At 45.0% G+C, this 19,439-nt stretch overlaps 1 protein-coding gene across 2 annotated transcripts in view; it reads left to right on the forward strand.

Moving 5' to 3' along the window:
• Positions 1-19,439, forward strand: part of LOC120060148 (inositol 1,4,5-trisphosphate receptor type 1-like) — a 146,040-nt gene that overhangs the window by 102,099 nt on the left and 24,502 nt on the right. For both annotated transcript variants that reach the window (XM_039009258.1, XM_039009268.1), the window contains 7 exons: positions 818-993; positions 1,517-1,681; positions 7,738-7,927; positions 8,155-8,247; positions 10,054-10,193; positions 10,429-10,594; positions 11,670-11,830. In XM_039009258.1, the coding sequence (XP_038865186.1) occupies positions 818-993; positions 1,517-1,681; positions 7,738-7,927; positions 8,155-8,247; positions 10,054-10,193; positions 10,429-10,594; positions 11,670-11,830 (1,091 nt within the window). The remainder of the gene's footprint in view (positions 1-817; positions 994-1,516; positions 1,682-7,737; positions 7,928-8,154; positions 8,248-10,053; positions 10,194-10,428; positions 10,595-11,669; positions 11,831-19,439) is intronic.

The following is a 19,439-nucleotide window of genomic DNA, read 5'->3' on the forward strand; positions in this document are numbered from 1 at the left end:
TGAGCCTTGCCCAGAGCTCGGCAGATGCACTCACCTATAAAACATTCCTGGGCTTGGCTGTGGAGTCCAGCTCCCTGGCGGGCTGTCAGCCGGCAGACCTGGGATCACTCCCAGACCATCCCTCATGAATTTCTCAGAAGCCAGGTGTATTTTTAGCTGCCCCAGTTATGTAACATGCACCTGTCATGTGATCTCTGCACGGAGAGGAGAAGAGGGGGCAAAACTGGCCTCTGGCTGGGGCCTAGAAGTGAATACGGCAAAACCGATGATATTGTTTTCGTCTTAACACACATGCACGCACACATTTATCCGACTGACTTTGTCCTTGTGTTGCATAGACAGAGCTGGGACTTAGCCACCAAGTTAGTGCCAGGTAAGCTCATGTTAAAGCTTCACTGAACCACAACATTCTGATGTGTCACACTTTAACCTCTGTTGTAACCGGCAGTATTGTGAAGTTCTAGAGCTCTGCCTCGTCTCCCCGAGGAGATATTTTGCCTGAGCATGTCAAACAGGTGAAATTACTGCAGAGGGATGTCCCGCACTGGAGGCCTATAACAGATTGTTTGCTTGTTAATACGACCCAATGTGTTGCCATCTATCATTACAGCAGTTGGATGACGCTTGTAGTGTTGGCTGCTTTTGTCTTTTGATTCAACATTCAATATAAACAGATCTTTAACTGTATCTACAGTAGGCCTATGTGTCACTGTATGAATATTTCATGTAGGCATCTTGTATGGACAACACTATCCACGCCCCATCTCTACCTTTAACCCCCCTTCTCACCTCTGTCCTCTCCCCCTCCTTCTTCCAGGTACGCTGGATGGTCACCTGTCAGCCCTGCTGTGGATCGCCATGCTGGTGTCCCTGGCGATCGTCATCATCCTGCCCCAGCCCCACGGCGTCCGGGTCCTCATCACCTCCACCATCCTCCGTCTCATCTTCTCTGTGGGCCTGGAGCCCACCCTCTTCCTGCTAGGGGCCTTTAACGTGAGTGCGTGTGTGCGTGCGTGCGTGCCTCTGTGACTGGGAAGGTTTGTGGTCACATGGTCCTGTCACAGTAGCTCCTGTGCCCTCAAACGCCTTATCCAGTGTCCTTGCCTGACCTGTATGTGAGGTGAAGTGTGTAGTGTGTCACTGTGGGATTCCACAGAGCTGTGGCGCTCTTGTGTCAACCAGACCAAATGAACACTCACTGTACCTATCCAGTGTATGTGACAAAAAAATAAAACATTATTATTATTATATATTTTTTTTGTTGGATGGATGCATGACCAATGCTTCTTGCACATCAAGTTTTCTGGAATGATGTCAACTTTTCCGGGAGCAATTTTCCACCTCTATGCCAGTCTCTGTAAAATAACAAAAGTTGGTTGAGTCTTAGTCTGCTGTGCTTTATTGTTTCTGAATCTCTTTACTTAGTTGTTACAGATGCCAGTATGTACTTTTAAATGAACATGGCAAAGTTTTTGCTCTTTGACTCAATCCTTCGATGTTTTCCACTGTTCCTCAGGTGGGCAATAAGATGATCTTCTTGATGAGTTTTGTGGGGAACAGAGGGACGTTCACACGGGGCTACAAGGCCATGATCATGGATGTAGAGTTCCTCTACCACCTCCTCTACCTGATCATCTGTAGTCTGGGTGTCTTCGTCCATGTCTTCTTCTACAGTCTGCTGGTAAAAACTGTACTCTCACTCACTCGCCTTCTCGCTCGCTCGCTCACTCTCTCAAATCAAATCAATTCAAAGTTGATTGGTTGCATACACATATTTAGCAGATGTTATTAATTAAGGGTGTAGCAAAATGCTTGTGTTCCTAGCTCCAACAGTGAAGAAATATCTAACAATACACAACAATACACATACATCTAAAAGTAAAAGAATGGAATTAAGAAATATAAAAATATTAGGACGAGCAATGTCGGAGTTTGGAGTATGTGTGCATATACAGTTGAAGTCGGAAGTTTACATACACCTTAGCCAAATACAATTAAACTTAGTTTTTCACAATTCCTGACTAAATCCTAGTAAAAATTCCCTGTCTTAGGTCAGTTAGGATCACCACTTTATTTTAAGAATGTGAAATGTCAGAATAATAGTAGAGAGAATGATTTATTTCAGCTTTTATTTCTTTCATTACATTCCCAATGGGTCAGAAGTGTACATACACTCAATTAGTATTTGGTAGCATTGCCTTTAAATTGTTTAATTTGGGTCAAACGTTTCGGGGAGCCTTCCACAAGCTTCCCAAAATAAGTTCGGTGAATTTTCGCCCATTCCTCCTGACAGAGCTGGTGTAACTGAGTCAGGTTTGTAGGCCTCCTTTCTCGCACAAGCTTTTTCAGTTCTGCCCACAAATGTTCTATAGGATTGAGGTAAGGGCTTTGTGATGGCCACTCCAAAACCTTGACTTTGTTGTCCTTAAGCCATCTTGCCACAACTTTGGAAGTATGCTTGGGGTCATTGTCCATTTGGAAGACCCATTTGCGACCAAGCTTTAACTTCCTGACTGATGTCTTGAGATGTTGCTTCAATATATCCACATAATGTTCCACCCTCATGATGCCATCTATTTTGTGAAGTGCACCAGTCCCTCCTGCAGCAAAGCACCCCCACAACATGATGCTGCCACCTCTGTGCTTCATGGTTGGGATGTGTTCTTTGGCTTGCAAGCCTCCCCCTTTTTCCTCCAAACATAACGATGGTCATTATGGCCAAACAGTTCTATTTTAGTTTTTTAGACCAGAGGATATTTCTCCAAAAAGTACAATCTTTGTCCCCATGTGCAGTTGCAAACCATATCTTTTCTATGGCGGTTTTGGTGCAGTGGCTTCTTCCTTGCTGAGCGGCCTTTCAGGTTATGTCGATATATGACTCGTTTTACTGTGGATATAGATACTTTTGTACCTGTTTCCTCCAGCATCTTCACAAGGTCCTTTGCTGTTGTTCTGGGATAGATTTTCACTTTTCTCACCAAAGTACGTTCATCTCTAGGAGACAGAACGCATCTCCTTCCTGAGCGTTATGACGGCTGCGTCGTCCCATGGTGTTTATACTTGCGTACTATTGTTTGTACAGATGAACGTGGTACCTTCAGGCGTTTGGAAGTTGTTCCCGGGGATGAACCAGACTTGTGGAAGTCTACAATTTTTTTTCTGAGGTCTTGGCTGATTTCTTTTGATTTTCCCATGATGTCAAGCAGAGGCACTGAGTTCAAAGGTAGGCCTTGAAATACATCCACAGGTACACCTCCAATTGACTCAAATGATGTCTATTAGCCTATCAGAAGCTTCTATAGCCATAACATCATTTTCTGGAATTTTCCAAGCTGTTTAAAGGCACAGTCAACTTAGTGTATGTAAATGTCTGACCCACTGGAATTGTGATACAGTGAAATAATCTGTCTGTAAACAATTGTTGGAAAAATGACTTGTGTCATGCACAAAGTTGATGTCCTAACCGACTTGCCAAAACTATAGTTTGATAACAAGAAATTTGTGGAGTGGTTGAAAAACTAGTTTTGAAGACTCCGACCTAAGTGTATGTAAACTTCCGACTTCAACTGTAGGGCAGCAGCCTCTAAGGTGCAGGGTTTAGTAACCAGGTGGTAGCCGGCTAGTGACTAAGTTCAGGGCAGGGTACTGGGTGGAGGCCGGCTAGTGAGGGTTATTTAACAGTCTGATGGCCTTGGGATAGAAGCTCTTTTTCAGTCTCTCGCCCCAGCTTTGATGAACCTGTACTGACCTTGCCTTCTGGATGATAGTGGGGTAAACAGGACGTTGCTTGGGTGGCTGAGGTCCTTGATGATCTTCTTGGCCTTCCTGTGACACCGGGTGCTGTAGGTGTCCTGGGGGGCTGGCAGTGTGCCCCCGGTGATATGTCGGGCAGACTGCACCACACTCTGGAGAGCCCTACGGTTACGGACAGTGCATTTGCCGTACCAGGTGTTGATACATCCCGACAGGATGCTCTCCATGGTGCTTCTGTAAAATTTTCTGAGGGTCTTCGTGTAACCGGTGTGAAATGGCTAGCTAGTTAGCGGGGTGCGCACCAGCAATGTTTCAATAGGTGACGTCACTCGCTCTGAGACTTGAAGTAGTTGTTTCACGTGGCTTTTGTGGCGCGATGGGTAACGGATGCTTCGTGGGAGGCAGTTGTTGATGTGTGCAGAGGGTCCCTGGTTCGAGCCCTGTTAGAGGCGAGGAGGGGGACGGAAGCAATACGGTTACATTGATGCTGTTGACCTGGATCACTGGTTGCTGCGGAAAAGGAGGAGGTCAAAAGGGGGGTGAGTGTAACCGGTGTGAAATGGCTAGCTAGTTAGCGGGGTGTGTGCTAATAATGTTTCAATCGGTGATGTCACTCGCTCTGAGACTTGAAGTAGTTGTTTCCCTTGCTCTGCAAGGGCCGCGGCTTTTCTGGAGGGATGGGTAACGGTGCTTCGAGGGTGACTGTTGTCCATGTGTGCAGAGGGTCCCTGGTTTGAGCCCAGGTAGGGGCGAGGAGAGGGACAGAAGCAAATGCTGTTACATTATGGCCAAGCAACATTTCTTCAACCTCCTGAGTATGCATACCACCTCAAAACATCCTCCTGAGGTTGCAATCCATTTCAGCACACTGTCTGTGTGGGTGGACTGTTTCAGATTGTCAATTATGTGTATGCTGAGAAACTTCTTCACTGCGGCCCCGTCGATTTGGATGGGGGCATGCTCCCTCTGCTGTCTCCTGAAGTCCACAATCAGCTCCTTCGTTTTGTTGGCGACACTCCACCATGGCCCTCATGTCTTCCCTGTAGGCTGTCTCGTCATTGTTGGTAATCAAACCTACCTCTGTTGTGTCATCTGCAAACTTGATGATTGAGTTGGAGGCGTGCACGGCCACGCAGTATTGGGTGAACAGGGAGTACAGGAGGTGGCTGAACACGCACCCTTGTGGGGCCCCTGTGTTGAGGATCAGCATAGTGGAGGTTTTGTTACCTACCTTTACCACCTGGGGGCGACCGGTCAGGAAGTCCATGACCCAGTTGCACAGGGCGGGGCTCAGACACAGGGCCCCGAGCTTAACCTCTCTAGGGTATGTGGGGCGGTAGCGTCCCACCTCGTCAACAGCCAGTGAAACTGCAGGGCGCCAATTTCAAAACAACAGAAATCCCATAATTAAAATTCCTCAAACATACATGTATTTTACACCATTTTAAAGATACACTTGTTGTAAATTCAGCCACAGTGTCCGATTTCAAAAAGGCTTTACGACGAAAGCAAACCAAACGATTATGTTAGGTCAGAGCCAAGTCACAGAAAAACACAGCCATTTTTCCAGCCAAAGAGAGGAGTCACAAAAAGCAGAAATATAGATAAGATTCATCACTAACCTTTGATGATCTTCATCAGATGACACTCATAGGACTTCATGTTACACAATACATGTATGTTTTGTTCGGTAGGGTTCATATTTATATCCAAAAATCTGAGTTTACATTGGCGCGTTATGTTCAGTAGTTCCAAAACATCCGGTGATTTTGCAGAGAGCCACATCAATTTACAGAAATAGTTATCATAAATGTTGATGAAAATACAAGTGTTATACATGGAATTTTAGATCCACTTCTCCTTAATGCAACCGCTGTGTCAGATTTCAAAAAAACTTTACGGAAAAAGCACACTATGCAATAATCTGAGTACGGTGCTCAGACGCCAAATCAACCCAAAGAGATATCCGCCATGTTGGAGTCAACAGAAGTCAGAAATAGCATTATAAATATTCACTTACCTTTGATGATCTTCATCAGAATGCACTCCCAGGACTCCCAGTTCCACCATAAATATTTGATTTGTTCGATAATGTCCATTTATGTCCAAATTCCTCCTTGTTGTTCGCGTGTTCAGTACACAATCTAAACTCACGACGCGCGTTCAAGTCCAGCGGAAAGTACGGACGAAAAGTCCAAAAAGTTATATTACAGTCCGTAGAAACATGTCAAACGAAGTATAGAATCAATCTTTAGGATGTTTTTAACATAAATCTTCAATAATGTTCCAACCGGAGAATTCCTTTGTCTTCAGAAATGCAATGGAACTCAATCTAACTCTCACATGAACACGCATGGTCAGCTCGTGGAACTCTGGGAGAGACCTTACTCAAGCCCCTCTCATTCGCCCCCACTTCACAGTAGAAGCATCAAACAAGGTTCTAAAGACTGTTGCCATCTAGTGGAAGCCTTAGGAAGTGCAACATAACCCCATTTCCACTGTATCTTGGATAAGCAAAGAGTTGAAAACCTACAAAACCTCAGATTTCCCACTTCCTGGTTGGATTTTTTTCTCAGGTTTTTGAGTTCTGCCATATGAGTTCTGTTATACTCACAGACATCATTCAAACAGTTTTAGAAACTTCAGAGTGTTTTCTATCCAAATATATGCATATCCTAGGATCTGCTCCTGATTAGCAGGCAGTTTACTCTGGGCACGCTTTTCATCCGGACGTGAAAATACTGCCCCCTACCCAAGAGAGGTTAATGATGAACTTAGAGGGTACTATGGTGTTGAAGGCTGAGCTGTAGTTAATGAACAGCATTCGTACATTCTTACAAGTATTCCTCTTGTCCAAATGGGATAGGGCAGTGCAATGGCAATTGCGTCATCTGTGGATGTTTTGAGGTGGTATGCAAATTGCAGTGGGTCTAGGGTGTCAGGTAAGGTGGAGGTGATATGATTCTTAGCTAGCCTCTCAAAACACTACATGATGTCAGCTGTGAGTACTACGGGGCGATAATAATTTGTTTTAGTTACCTTCACTTTCTTGGTTACAGGAACAATGGTGGACATCTTGATGCAAGTGGGGACAGCAGACTGGGATCGGGAGAGATTGAATACATCCGTAAACAGCCAACTGGTCTGCACATGCTCTGAGGACGCGTCTAAGGATGCCGTCTGGGCCGGCAGCCTTGCGAGGGTTAACATGTTTAAATGTCTTACTTTAGCCACGGAGAATAAGAGTTCTCGAGAGTGGCCCGCGTCAGTAGCACTGTGTTATCTTCAAAGCAGGCGAAGAAGGTGTTTAGCTTGTCCGGGAGCAAGATGTTGGTGTCCGTGACCTTGCTGGTTTTCCCTTTGTATCCCTGCCACATATGTCTCGTGTCTGAGCCGTTGATTGCGACTCCGCTTTGTGTTTGTACTGATGTTTTGCCTGTTTTATTGCCTTACACAGGGTATAACTGAACTGGGCCTTGTAGCCATCCCGGAAGGGAGAACAATGTCCCAAAGTTGTTGAACCGCGAGTACTGCAAGCAATGTGTTGGTAGAACTTTAGATTTGCTTTATTGAAGTCCCCAGCTACAATAATTGCGGCCTCAGGATATACACATAGTCCAGTGTACTTCCTTGCAAGCCGTCGTGGTATCAGATTGAGGGGGAATATACACCCTTTGCCGATGACCGAACAGAATTCTCTCGGGAGGTAATGCGGTCGGCATTTGATTGTGAGGTATTCTAGGTCGGGTGAACAAAAGGACTTGAGTTTCTGTACATTACCACAATCACACCATGAGAAGTTAATCATGAAACATACACCTCCGCCTTTCTTCTTCCCAGAGAGTTCTTTATTCCTATCTGCACAATGTACTGAGAACCCAACTGGTTGTATGGGACTGGGACAGTGTATCTCACTCACTCACACACTCACTCACCCTCCCCTGTCTCCCACTAAGCTGTGTTTGTCTCTTGTTTCTCCTGTAGCTCTTTGACCTGGTGTACAGGGAGGAGACACTGTTGAACGTGATCAAGAGTGTAACCCGTAATGGCCGCTCCATCCTGCTGACTGCCGTGCTGGCTCTCATCCTGGTCTACCTCTTCTCCATTGTTGGGTACATCTTCTTCCAAGATGACTTCCTCCTCAATATTGACAGGATACCTAATAAAACACTAGGTAAGGTCAAAGAGCAGGCACTATGACACTTAGGGGTTCGCAAACAGAACGACTTCTTCTGTCTATCCTCCCCATTCTGATTGTCACATTTTAAAATTACTTACACCTGATTTCCTGCTGTGAAAAAACTCTGCAAGGCCAAATATGGTCCCTCCATTACAATAGACAATATTAAGCCAACAAAGGCACGAGTGTTCCTCCTGACCTTTTATTTACCTGTTTGGCAGAGAGTGGAGCCAGTATGGTGGGAGATTTTCTGTCGGCAGGAGTGTGTCGGAAGGACAGCGGGGAGAACTGCTCCACAGAAGCTGTTATGGATGGTATGTGCTCCAGGAAAAGTGTGGGTATGTGTGTGTGTGTGTGTGTGCGCGCAGGCTTGCATGTGTGTCAAGGGGTTCTCCTGTGTCCTCACAGACCACCTGAGTCAGTCCTCCCCCAGAGGAGACGCTTCCCACAATTCCACTCAGACGGAAATCTGTACTATGAGGCAGTCATGGGATTAGGCCTTGGTTGGGCCTTGCTGGGTTTGGCTGGGGGAAGCACACAGGGTTTTAGACCTGGCTAGGTTTGGCTGGGCTGGGAGAGGCTATACCGACACTCCTGATGCCCAAATTGATGACATATGTCGTGCAGCTGAGCGTCGATGGATTCTGTTCAGTCAGTCGTCCTGATAAGCCTTTTGTTCCCAGCTTAAAACTTGTCAAAGAAAATGTGATATTTCAATGGGAGAAGGAGAAATAACGTGTAGTATTGGTCACCCTATGGAATCTGGATGTCACTGTGACATGCCAATTAGCTAACGTTACGACAAGCCGGTGTGAATGACCGGCTTCACCGGGCAGCTGTATCACGTCGCTGGCAGTAGTTGACGTTGCCAATTTCTTCCATTATATTTTGAGCAGCCTACACAAGAAATAACTTGTAATGGTAGTAAACATCTTGATGGCACGGTGATACAGTCTACTGCTGCTCAATGGCAAGAGTTTGCGCTGCAAACCTGCAACTTAGCACATGGTACAGCGTCCTTGCTCCCGAGTCCCGCGTGCCAGGCACTGCTGTCTTGCGGTAACTTAGAGGGGAGTATAGATAGTGGAGCTAATATCAGGCCAGGGTGACAGGCAGCTAAAGCACATTTGTTGATTTTGTAGTCTGATAAAAACTGAATGATTCTCAACTCCCAAGTTCCAACTTCCTTCAAGTTTCAAATTCTCGCAGAAATTTCTAGCAACAAGCATAAACTAGCTTGCTAGGGAGGGCTCATTAGGACAAGGCAACTGACAGAACTGACAACCGAGTCTAGCTGTGCGACACACCTCATCAGTTTTGGGCACCAGGATTGTCCGTATAGCCTCTCCCGGCTGGGCTGGAGGAAGCGCACAGGAGTTTAGGCCTTGCTGTGTTTGGCTGGGCTGGGGGAAGCTCACAGGGGTTTAGGCCTGGCTGGGTTTGGCTGGGCTAGGGAAAGCATAGGGGTTTATGCCTGGCTGTGTTTGGCTGGGCTGGGGGAAGCTCACAGGAGTTTAGGCCTTGCCGTGTGTATCTGCTACTGGAGGACCAGGATCCAGAGGGAGGGGAGGAGAGGTTAGGGATTAATTGCCATCAGGCACAGGACGGGTTTGCTCTGAGAGGACGCCGGGGGCAGCTCATTGGGATCCTGGCATTCTAACAGACACTGTTGACTTTTTTAGAAAAATCTCCCAAATTAAAGATGACCTCAATGCTGCCTTAATGTGCTGAGCCAACCTTTTCTGGACCTTGTCAGGCCTGACGGTGTCTGGGTTCAAACCTCATGTAGGCTTCCACCACCATCACCACCACCCAAATTAATGACACTAGTCTGGTGACTTGTTGTTTTGTGAGAACTGAGAGTCACATTGGTATTGTCAGTGGTTCCTGTGCTGGGAAGAAGCAGGCTGTGGTAGGGTTGATTTGCAGGTTTATTTTGAGTGAGATGTTAAGCTTTTGTTTGCACAACATTGTCCTAATTCACTAAATCGTCCCCCCCCCTCCTCAAGACAGAATTTGCCATGAGGTATTGTATATGAGAAATGTAGATGTGAGTTAGAGGATTGGATGTTGTTGTGGATATACACGATGTCCCTGATGTCCCTCTGTAGCTGCCATAGCCACCCAGCCGTCGGCAGTGGTGATTGAGGACAAGGAGCGGTCGTGTGACTCCCTCCTCATGTGTATCGTCACTGTCCTGAGTCACGGCCTGAGGAGTGGAGGTGGTGTGGGGGATGTTCTGCGGAAGCCATCCAAAGAGGTATGCAAATGCCCATGTTGAACACCATCAATCCATTTACAATTCCCACAGGTCCAGAAAGAGGAAGAAACCAACACAGTTTAGCTTCACCTCAATCTCAATTATTGCTAATCAACAGGGAACAATTTTGCTGCAGTTATGTTTCATAGCTGCAGTTGTCTTTGATAGTTGACTTGTTGAAATGTACAGGTGTATGTTATCAAATTATTTTTCCTGTCTCTCTTGTATTTGCTAGGAGCCTCTATTTGCTGGCAGGGTGATATATGACCTACTTTTCTTCTTCCTCGTCATCATCATCGTCCTCAACCTCATCTTCGGAGTCATCATCGACACCTTTGCCGACCTCAGGAGTGAGAAACAGAAAAAGGAGGAAGTCCTGAAGACAACATGCTTCATCTGCGGTGAGTGGCCCTACCTGGGTCTGGCTGGGCTCTTCTGGCCTGTGTCCACCGCTAGTTTTCAGTGGGCTGATGCTCAGCTATCATGGTGGTAGCTGCAATTTGAGCTGAAGTTGGAATGACTAGTGGATGTGGTCTGTAGAGTCTATGAAAAGTAGTGCTATTTCACACTAGGCTTGTGGTGCACTGAGTGTTGGTGGAGGATGAACATATGAGTGGTCTAACCTGAGACTGCACTGTAAGTCTGTCTGAGGCTGTTACTTAAGCAATAAGGCCTGAGGAGGTGTGGTATATGGCCAATATACCACGGCAAAGGGCTGTTCTTTGCACGACGTGCCTTATTTCTATTATTAACTGGTTACCAACGTATTAGAGCAGTAAAAATAAATGTTTTGTCATACTTGTAGTATACGGTCTGATATACCACGGCTGTCAGCCAATCAGCATTCAGGGCTCGAACCACCTCGTTTGTACAGTTGCATGCCTCACAGCTGGCCCGTGGTAGAATGGGGGCTGTTTTGTTCAGCTCAGCAGCATAAACATCACAACGCCTCCTCTTCCCAGAACCAGAGTGGTTAGTCATGGCTGATGCGATGCGGAGGAGTAACTTCCTCCTGTTACCATGCAGGTTCTTGACCATGTTAGTGTGCAACACTCACTCAGCCATGAAACACTCCTCCCAAAGTGCAACTCAATGGAAATGAACTGTATCACATCGGCATACACAAGCTATTAGTTCATGTAGCCTTAGTTACTTTAGCCTATACATTTTTTTAAATGTTCATGCATTTTACATATGGCTGGCCCCGTGGGATGAAGTAGGATGGGCAAGTCAAATACAAATGTATGTAAGACATTGAGAACCAACTTTAAGACCCTATTCTATTCTCCCTCTGAAGTGTATTGTATTCTTCTCTCCAATGACAGAACTAAAGTCATGACAATCACCAGACTGATAATGAATGGCTCATTATTGTCACACATGCATTTGTTTGTTTACAGTTTAAGTAACTGCCATGCATTTATGTTCCAGCATGTGTGTTTGACAATTTGTTTTTGTGTGTCCCCTCATGTGCAGGCCTAGAAAGGGACAAGTTTGACAACAAGACGGTGACATTTGAAGAGCACATCAAGGTGGAGCACAACATGTGGCACTACCTGTTCTTCATAGTGCTGGTGAAGGTGAAGGACTCCACAGAGTACACAGGACCAGAGAGCTACGTCGCTGAGATGATCAGGGTACGACTAGACTACTACGCGTATTATGACCTAAATATCTTATCACTTGTAAAGTACCAGCCAAAACAACTTATAATGAAGGAGATTCTTGATAATACACATCAAGATAGGCAGGTATGTGGTCATAAATAGATCTCTGACAGGGAGTTGGCAGTTCTGCATGACTTCATCAGAAGCGCTCACATATCTGAGCTTTGATCAAATGTGTCTCCTCAGAATGCAGGTTAGCTCCTATACCAGATAGAGAGATTTTGGCATGCAGTGAAATATCTCTGTTCCATGGTGAGAATAAATCTAAAAACATGTTCAGAAACAGAAAACCACATAAGCGCCAATACATTGTAGACTTTTTAAAGGTCCTCCTCCACTGTTTTGCTGCAGATGGCCCAGTCCACCATCTACTAATCTAAATTAACTCAACCTAGGGTTATGTGGGTCCTGAGTCGAGGAGAGTTGATTGCTATGGCTGGCCAGGTTTTTCGACCATTAATTGGCAGCTGGTCCAAAGCAGCGACATTGTGTTGTGTAATCCCTGCCTTCGTGACCATTGAATCCCTCCTAAGTATTATCACATCTGTAAGCTTTGTGAATAGAGAATTAAGATCCAAACAATGTTCCGTTGGCATGGAGAATTAAGATCCAGACAATGTTCCGTTGGCATGAAATGTGTTAATCCCCGAAAGCAGCCATCCCAGCAAACCAAAATTGGTTCTGGGAAAGTTCCTAGAACATTCATTCGGTTGTGGTAAATATTCTCATAACACAAAACTGTCCAGTCGTGCTGATAATTGTAGAATGTTTGTATAAAACTTTCACCTGATGTTGCAAGAAAGGTTCCGAGAACCCATTTCACCTGTTCTTTAAAGGTTCACAGAATGTTTCATTAGGTTGTGGGAACAGTCTGGTGGGAACATTGTGGGGACATCACAAAACATATGTTCCAAAACAATAAAACTATACAGTTGTGTGGATAATTCAACCATGTTTTATTTTAGGGGGCAAAAACATTCACCTGATGTTACAAGAAGGTTCCCAGAACACATTTCTTCTGTTCCTCAAAGGCTCCCAGAACATTTCTTAAGCTTGTGGGAACATTATGGGTATATGACAAGAGATAGTTTCCTAAAACGCTAAAACTGTCCAGTTGTATTGTATTTGTATTTATTATGGATCCCCATTAGTTGCTGCCAAAGCAGCAGCTACTCTTCCTGGGGTCCAGCAAAATTAAGGCAGTTTATACAATTTTAATGTACATTACAATACATTCACAGATTTCACAACACACTGTGTGCCCTCAGGCCCATACTCCACCACTACCACGTATCTACAGTACTAAATCCATGTGTATGCATAGTGAGTATGTTATCGTGTGTGTATGCATGTGTCTGTGCCAATGTTTGTGTTGCTTCACAGTCCCCGCTGTTCCATAAGGTGATTTTTATCTAATTTTTACTGCTTGCGTCAGTTACTTGATGTGGAATAGAGTTCCATGTAGTCATGTAGTACTGTGTGCCTCCCATAGTCTGTTCTGGACTTGAGGACTGTGAAGAGACCTCTTGTGGCTTGTCTTGTGGTGTATGCATGGGTGTCCGAGCTGTGTGCCAGTAGTTTAGACAGACAGCTCGGTGCATTCAACACACTTCCGGCGCCGACCGAGATGGCCGCCTCGCTTCGCGTTCCTAGGAAAATATGCAGTATTTTGTTTTTTTATGTGTTATTCCTTACATTGGTACCCCAGGTAATCTTAGGTTTCATTACATACAGTCGGGAGGAACTACTGAATATAAGAGCAACGTCAACTCACCATCGTTACAACCAGGAATATGACTTTCCCGAAGCGGATCCAGTGTTTTGCCTTCCACCCAATACAATGGATCTGATCCCAGCCGGCGACCCTAAGCGACGCCGTAAAAGGGGCAAACGAAGCGGTCTCCTGGTCAGGCTTCGGAGACGGGCACATCGCGCTCCACTCCCTAGCATACTACTCGCCAATGTCCAGTCTCTTGACAATAAGGTTGATGAAATCCGAGCAAGGGTAACATTCCAAAGAGACATCAGAGATTGTAACGTTCTCTGCTTCACGGAAACATGGCTCACTCAAGAGACGCTAACGGAGTCGGTGCAGCCAGCTGGTTTCTTCACGCATCGCGCCGACAGAAACAAACATCTTTCTGGTAAGAAGAGGGGCGGGGGTGTATGCCTTATGATTAACGAGACGTGGTGTGATCATAACAACATACAGGAACTCAAGTCATTCTGTTCACCTGATCTAGAATTCCTCACAATCAAATGTCGACCGCATTATCTACCAAGGGAATTCTCTTCGATTATAATCACAGCCGTATATATTCCCCCCCAAGCAGACACATCGATGGCCCTGAACGAACTTTATCTGACTCTTTGTAAACTGGAAACCACACACCCTGAGGCTGCATTCATCGTAGCTGGGGATTTTAACAAGGCTAATCTGAAAACAAAACTCCCTAAATTCTATCAGCATATCGATTGTGCTACCAGGGCTGGTAAAACCTTGGATCATTGTTATACTAACTTCCGCGACGCATATAAGGCCCTCCCCCGCCCTCCAGCCTACAAACAGAAACTAAAACAACAAGCTCCCTCGCTCAGGTCTGTTCAACGCTGGTCCGACCAATCTGATTCCACGCTTCAAGACTGCTTCGATCACGTGGATTGGGATATGTTCCGCATTGCGTCCAACAACAATATTGACGAATACGCTGATTCGGTGAGCGAGTTCATTAGAAAGTGCATTGACGATGTCGTACCCACAGCAACGATTAAAACATTCCCAAACCAGAAACCGTGGCTTGATGGCAGCATTCGCGTGAAACTGAAAGCGCGAACCACTGCTTTTAACCAGGGCAAGGTGACCGGAAACATGACCGAATACAAACAGTGTAGCTATTCTCTCCGCAAGGCAATCAAACAAGCTAAGTCCCAGTATAGAGACAAAGTAGAGTCGCAATTCAACAGCTCAGACACAAGAGGTATGTGGCAGGGTCTACAGTCAATCACGGATTACAAAAAGAAAACCAGCCCCGTCGCGGACCAGGATGTCTTGCTCCCAGACAGGCTAAATAACTTTTTTGCTCGCTTTGAGGACAATACAGTGCCACTGACACGGCCCGCTACCAAAACCTGCGGGCTCTCCTTCACTGCAGCCGAGGTGAGTAAAACATTTAAACTTGTTAACCCTCGCAAGGCTGCAGGCCCAGACGGCATTCCCAGCCGCGTCCTCAGAGCATGCGCAGATGTCCAGTCTGCTGTTCCCACATGCTTCAAGAGGGCCACCATTGTTCCTGTTCCCAAGAAAGCTAAGGTAACTGAGCTAAACGACTACCGCCCCGTAGCACTCACTTCCGTCATCATGAAGTGCTTTGAGAGACTAGTCAAGGACCATATCACCTCCACCCTACCTGACACCCTAGACCCACTCCAATTTGCTTACCGACCCAATAGGTCCACAGACGACGCAATCGCAACCACACTGCACACTGCCCTAACCCATCTGGACAAGAGGAATACCTATGTGAGAATGCTGTTCATCGACTACAGCTCAGCATTTAACACCATAGTACCCTCCAAACTCGTCATCAAGCTCGAGACCCTGGGTCTCGACCCCGCCCTGTGCAACTGGGTCCTGGACTTCCTGACGGGCCGCCCCCAGGTGGTGAGGGTAGGTAACAACATCTCCACCCCGCTGATCCTCAACACCGGGGCCCCACAAGGGTGCGTTCTGAGCCCTCTCCTGTACTCCCTGTTCACCCACGACTGCGTGGCCATGCACGCCTCCAACTCAATCATCAAGTTTGCGGACGACACTACAGTGGTAGGCTTGATTACCAACAACGACGAGACGGCCTACAGGGAGGAGGTGAGGGCCCTCGGAGTGTGGTGTCAGGAAAAGAACCTCACACTCAACGTCAACAAAACAAAGGAGATGATTGTGGACTTCAGGAAACAGCAGAGGGAGCACCCCCCTATCCACATCGACGGGACAGTAGTGGAGAAGGTGGAAAGTTTTAAGTTCCTCGGTGTACACATCACGGACAAACTGAATTGGTCCACCCACACAGACAGCGTTGTGAAGAAGGCGCAGCAGCGCCTCTTCAACCTCAGGAGGCTGAAGAAATTCGGCTTGTCACCAAAAGCACTCACAAACTTCTACAGATGCACAATCGAGAGCATCCTGTCGGGCTGTATCACCGCCTGGTACGGCAACTGCTCCGCCCACAACCGTAAGGCTCTCCAGAGGGTAGTGAGGTCTGCACAACGCATCACCGGGGGCAAACTACCTGCCCTCCAGGACACCTACACCACCCGATGTCACAGGAAGGCCATAAAGATCATCAAGGACAACAACCACCCAAGCCACTGCCTGTTCACCCCGCTATCATCCAGAAGGCGAGGTCAGTACAGGTGCATCAAAGCAGGGACCGAGAGACTGAAAAACAGCTTCTATCTCAAGGCCATCAGACTGTTAAACAGCCAACACTAACATTTAGTGGCCGCTGCCAACATACTGACTCAACTCCAGCCACTTTAATAATGGGAATTGATGGAAATTATGTAAAAATGTACCACTAGCCACTTTAAACAATGCCACTTAATATAATGTTTACATACCCTACATTACTCATCTCATATGTATATGTATATACTGTACTCTATATCATCTACTGCATCTTGCCATCTTTGTAATACATGTATCACTAGCCACTTTAAACTATGCCACTTTATGTTTACATACCCTACATTACTCATCTCATATGTATATACTGTACTCTATACCATCTACTGCATCTTGCCTATGCCGTTCTGTACCATCACTCATTCATATATCTTTATGTACATATTCTTTATCCCTTTACACTTGTGTGTATAAGGTAGTAGTTGTGGAATTGTTAGGTTAGATTACTTGTTGGTTATTACTGCATTGTCGGAACTAGAAACACAAGCATTTCGCTACACTCGCATTAACATCTGCTAACCATGTGTATGTTACAAATAAAATTTGATTTGATTTGATGTCAATACCTCTCATAAATAAAAGTAGTGATGAAGTCAATCTCTCCTCCACTTTGAGCCAGGAGAGATTGACATGCATGTTATTAATATTAGCTCTCTGTGTACACCCAAGGGCCAGCCGTGCTGCACTGTTCTGAGCCAGTTGAAATTTTCCAAAGTCATTTTTTGTGGCACCTGACCACACGACTGAACAGTAGTCCAGGTGCGACAAAACTAGGCCCTGTAGGACCTGCTTTGCTGATAGGATTGTTAAGAAGGCAGAGCATCGCTTTATTATAGACAGACTTCTCCCCATCTTAGCTACTACTGCATCAATATGTTTTGACCATGCCAGTTTACAATCTAGTGTTACTCCAAGCAGTTCAGTCATCTCAACTTGCTCAATTTCCACATTATTTATTACAAGATTTAGTTGAGGTTTAGGGTTTAGTGAGTGTTTTGTTCCAAATACAATTCTTTTAGTTTTAGAAATATTTAGGGCTAACTTATTCCTTGCCACCCACTCTGAAACTAACTGCAGCTCTTTTTTGAGTGTTGCAGTCATTTCAGTCACTGTATTAGCTGACGTGTATAGTGTTGAGTCATCCACATACACAGAAGCTCTGGCTTTACTCAAAGTCAGTGGCATGTTGTTAGTAAAAATTGAAAAAAGCAAGGGGCCTAAACAGCTACCCTGGGGAATTCCTGATTTCAACTGGATTATATTTGAAAGGCTTCCATTAAAGAACACCGTCTGTGTTCTGTTAGACAAGTTAGTCTTTATACACATTATAGCAGGGGGTGTAAAGCCATAAAACGTATGTTTTTCCAGCAGCAGACTATGATCAATAATGTCAAAAGCTGTACTGAAGTCTAACAAGACAGCCCCCACAATCATTTTATCATCAATTTCTCTCAGCCAATCATCAGTCATTTGTGTAAGTGCTGTGCTTGTTGAGTGTCCTTTCCTATAAGCATGCTGAAATTCTGTTGTCAATTTGTTTACTGTAAAATAGCATTGTATCTGGTCAAACACAATTTTTCCCAGAAGTTTACTAAGGGTTGGTAACAGGCTGATTGGTCGGCTACTTGAGCCAGTAAAGGGGCTTTACTATTCTTGGGTAGCGGAATGACTTTAGCTTCCCTCCAGGCCTGGGGGCACACGTACTCTAGTAGGCTTAAATTGAAGATGTGGCAAATAGGAGTGGCAATATCGTCTGCTATTATCCTCAGTAATTTTCCATCTAGATTTTCAGACCCCGATGGCTGGTCATTGTTGATAGAAAACAAAAAATGTTTCACCTCTTCCACACTGACTTTACGGAATTCAAAAGTACAATTCTTGTCTTTCATAATTTGGTCCAATATACTTGGATGTATAGTGTCAGCGTTTGTTGCTGGCATGTTATCCCTAAGTTTGCTTATCTTGCCAATGAAAAAGTCATTAAAGTAGTTTGCAATATCAGTGGTCTTTGTGATGAATGAGCCATCTGATTCAATGAATGAAGAAGCCGATTTGGCTTTTTTTCCCAAAATTGTATTTAAAGTGCCCCTAAGCTTTTTACTATCATTCTTTATATAATTTATCTTTGTTTCATAGTGTAATTGATTTGTATTTTTATTTAGTTTAGTCACATGATTTCTTAATTTGCATTACGTTTGCTAAATCAGTTGGGCTGCCAGACTCATTTGCCATACCTTTTGCCTCATTCCGCTCAACCATACAATTTTTCAATTCCTCATCAATCCAAGGGGATTCAACAGTTTTTACAGTCATTTTCTTAATGGGTGCATACTTATTAGTAACTGGAATAAGTTGTTTCATAAATGCGTTAAGTGCAGCGTCTGGTTGCTCCTCTATTTATTTAACTAGGCAAGTCAGTTAGGAACATATTCTTATTTACAATGACAGCCTAGGAACAGTGGGTTAGCTGCCTTGTTCAGGGTCAGAAGGACAGATTCTTGTCAGCTCGGGATTCGATCTAGCAACCTTTCAGTTACTGGCCCAACGCCCTAACCACTAGACTACCTGCCGCCCCTTAAACACCACAGACCAGCAAATATTCTTTACATCATCAACATATGAATCACTACAAAACTTATTGTATGACCTCTTATACACTATATTAGGTCCAGTCTTTGGAACTTTGCTTTTCCTAGATATGTCTATTATATTGTGATGAAAACATCCTATGGATTTGGATACTGCTTTAAAGCAAATATCTGCAGCGTTAGTAAAAATGTGATTAATACATGTTGATGATTTAATTCCTGTGCTGTTTGTAACTACCCTGGTAGGTTGACTGACAACCTGAACCAGGTTGCAGGCACAGGTTACAGTTTGGAGTTTTTTCCTGAGTGAGCAGCTTGATGATAGCCAGTCAATATTTAAATCACCCAGAAAATACACTTCTTTGTTGATATCACATACATTATCAAGCATTTCACACATATTACCTAGATACTGACTGTTAGCACTTGGTGGTCTATAGCAGCTTCCCACAAGAATGGGCTTTTGGTGAGGCAGATGAACCTGTAGCCATATTACTTCAACAGTGTTTAACATTAGATTGTCTCTAAG

Source organism: Salvelinus namaycush, chromosome 2 (genome assembly GCF_016432855.1).
Source record: "Salvelinus namaycush isolate Seneca chromosome 2, SaNama_1.0, whole genome shotgun sequence".
NCBI classification, from domain to species: Eukaryota; Metazoa; Chordata; class Actinopteri; order Salmoniformes; family Salmonidae; genus Salvelinus; species Salvelinus namaycush.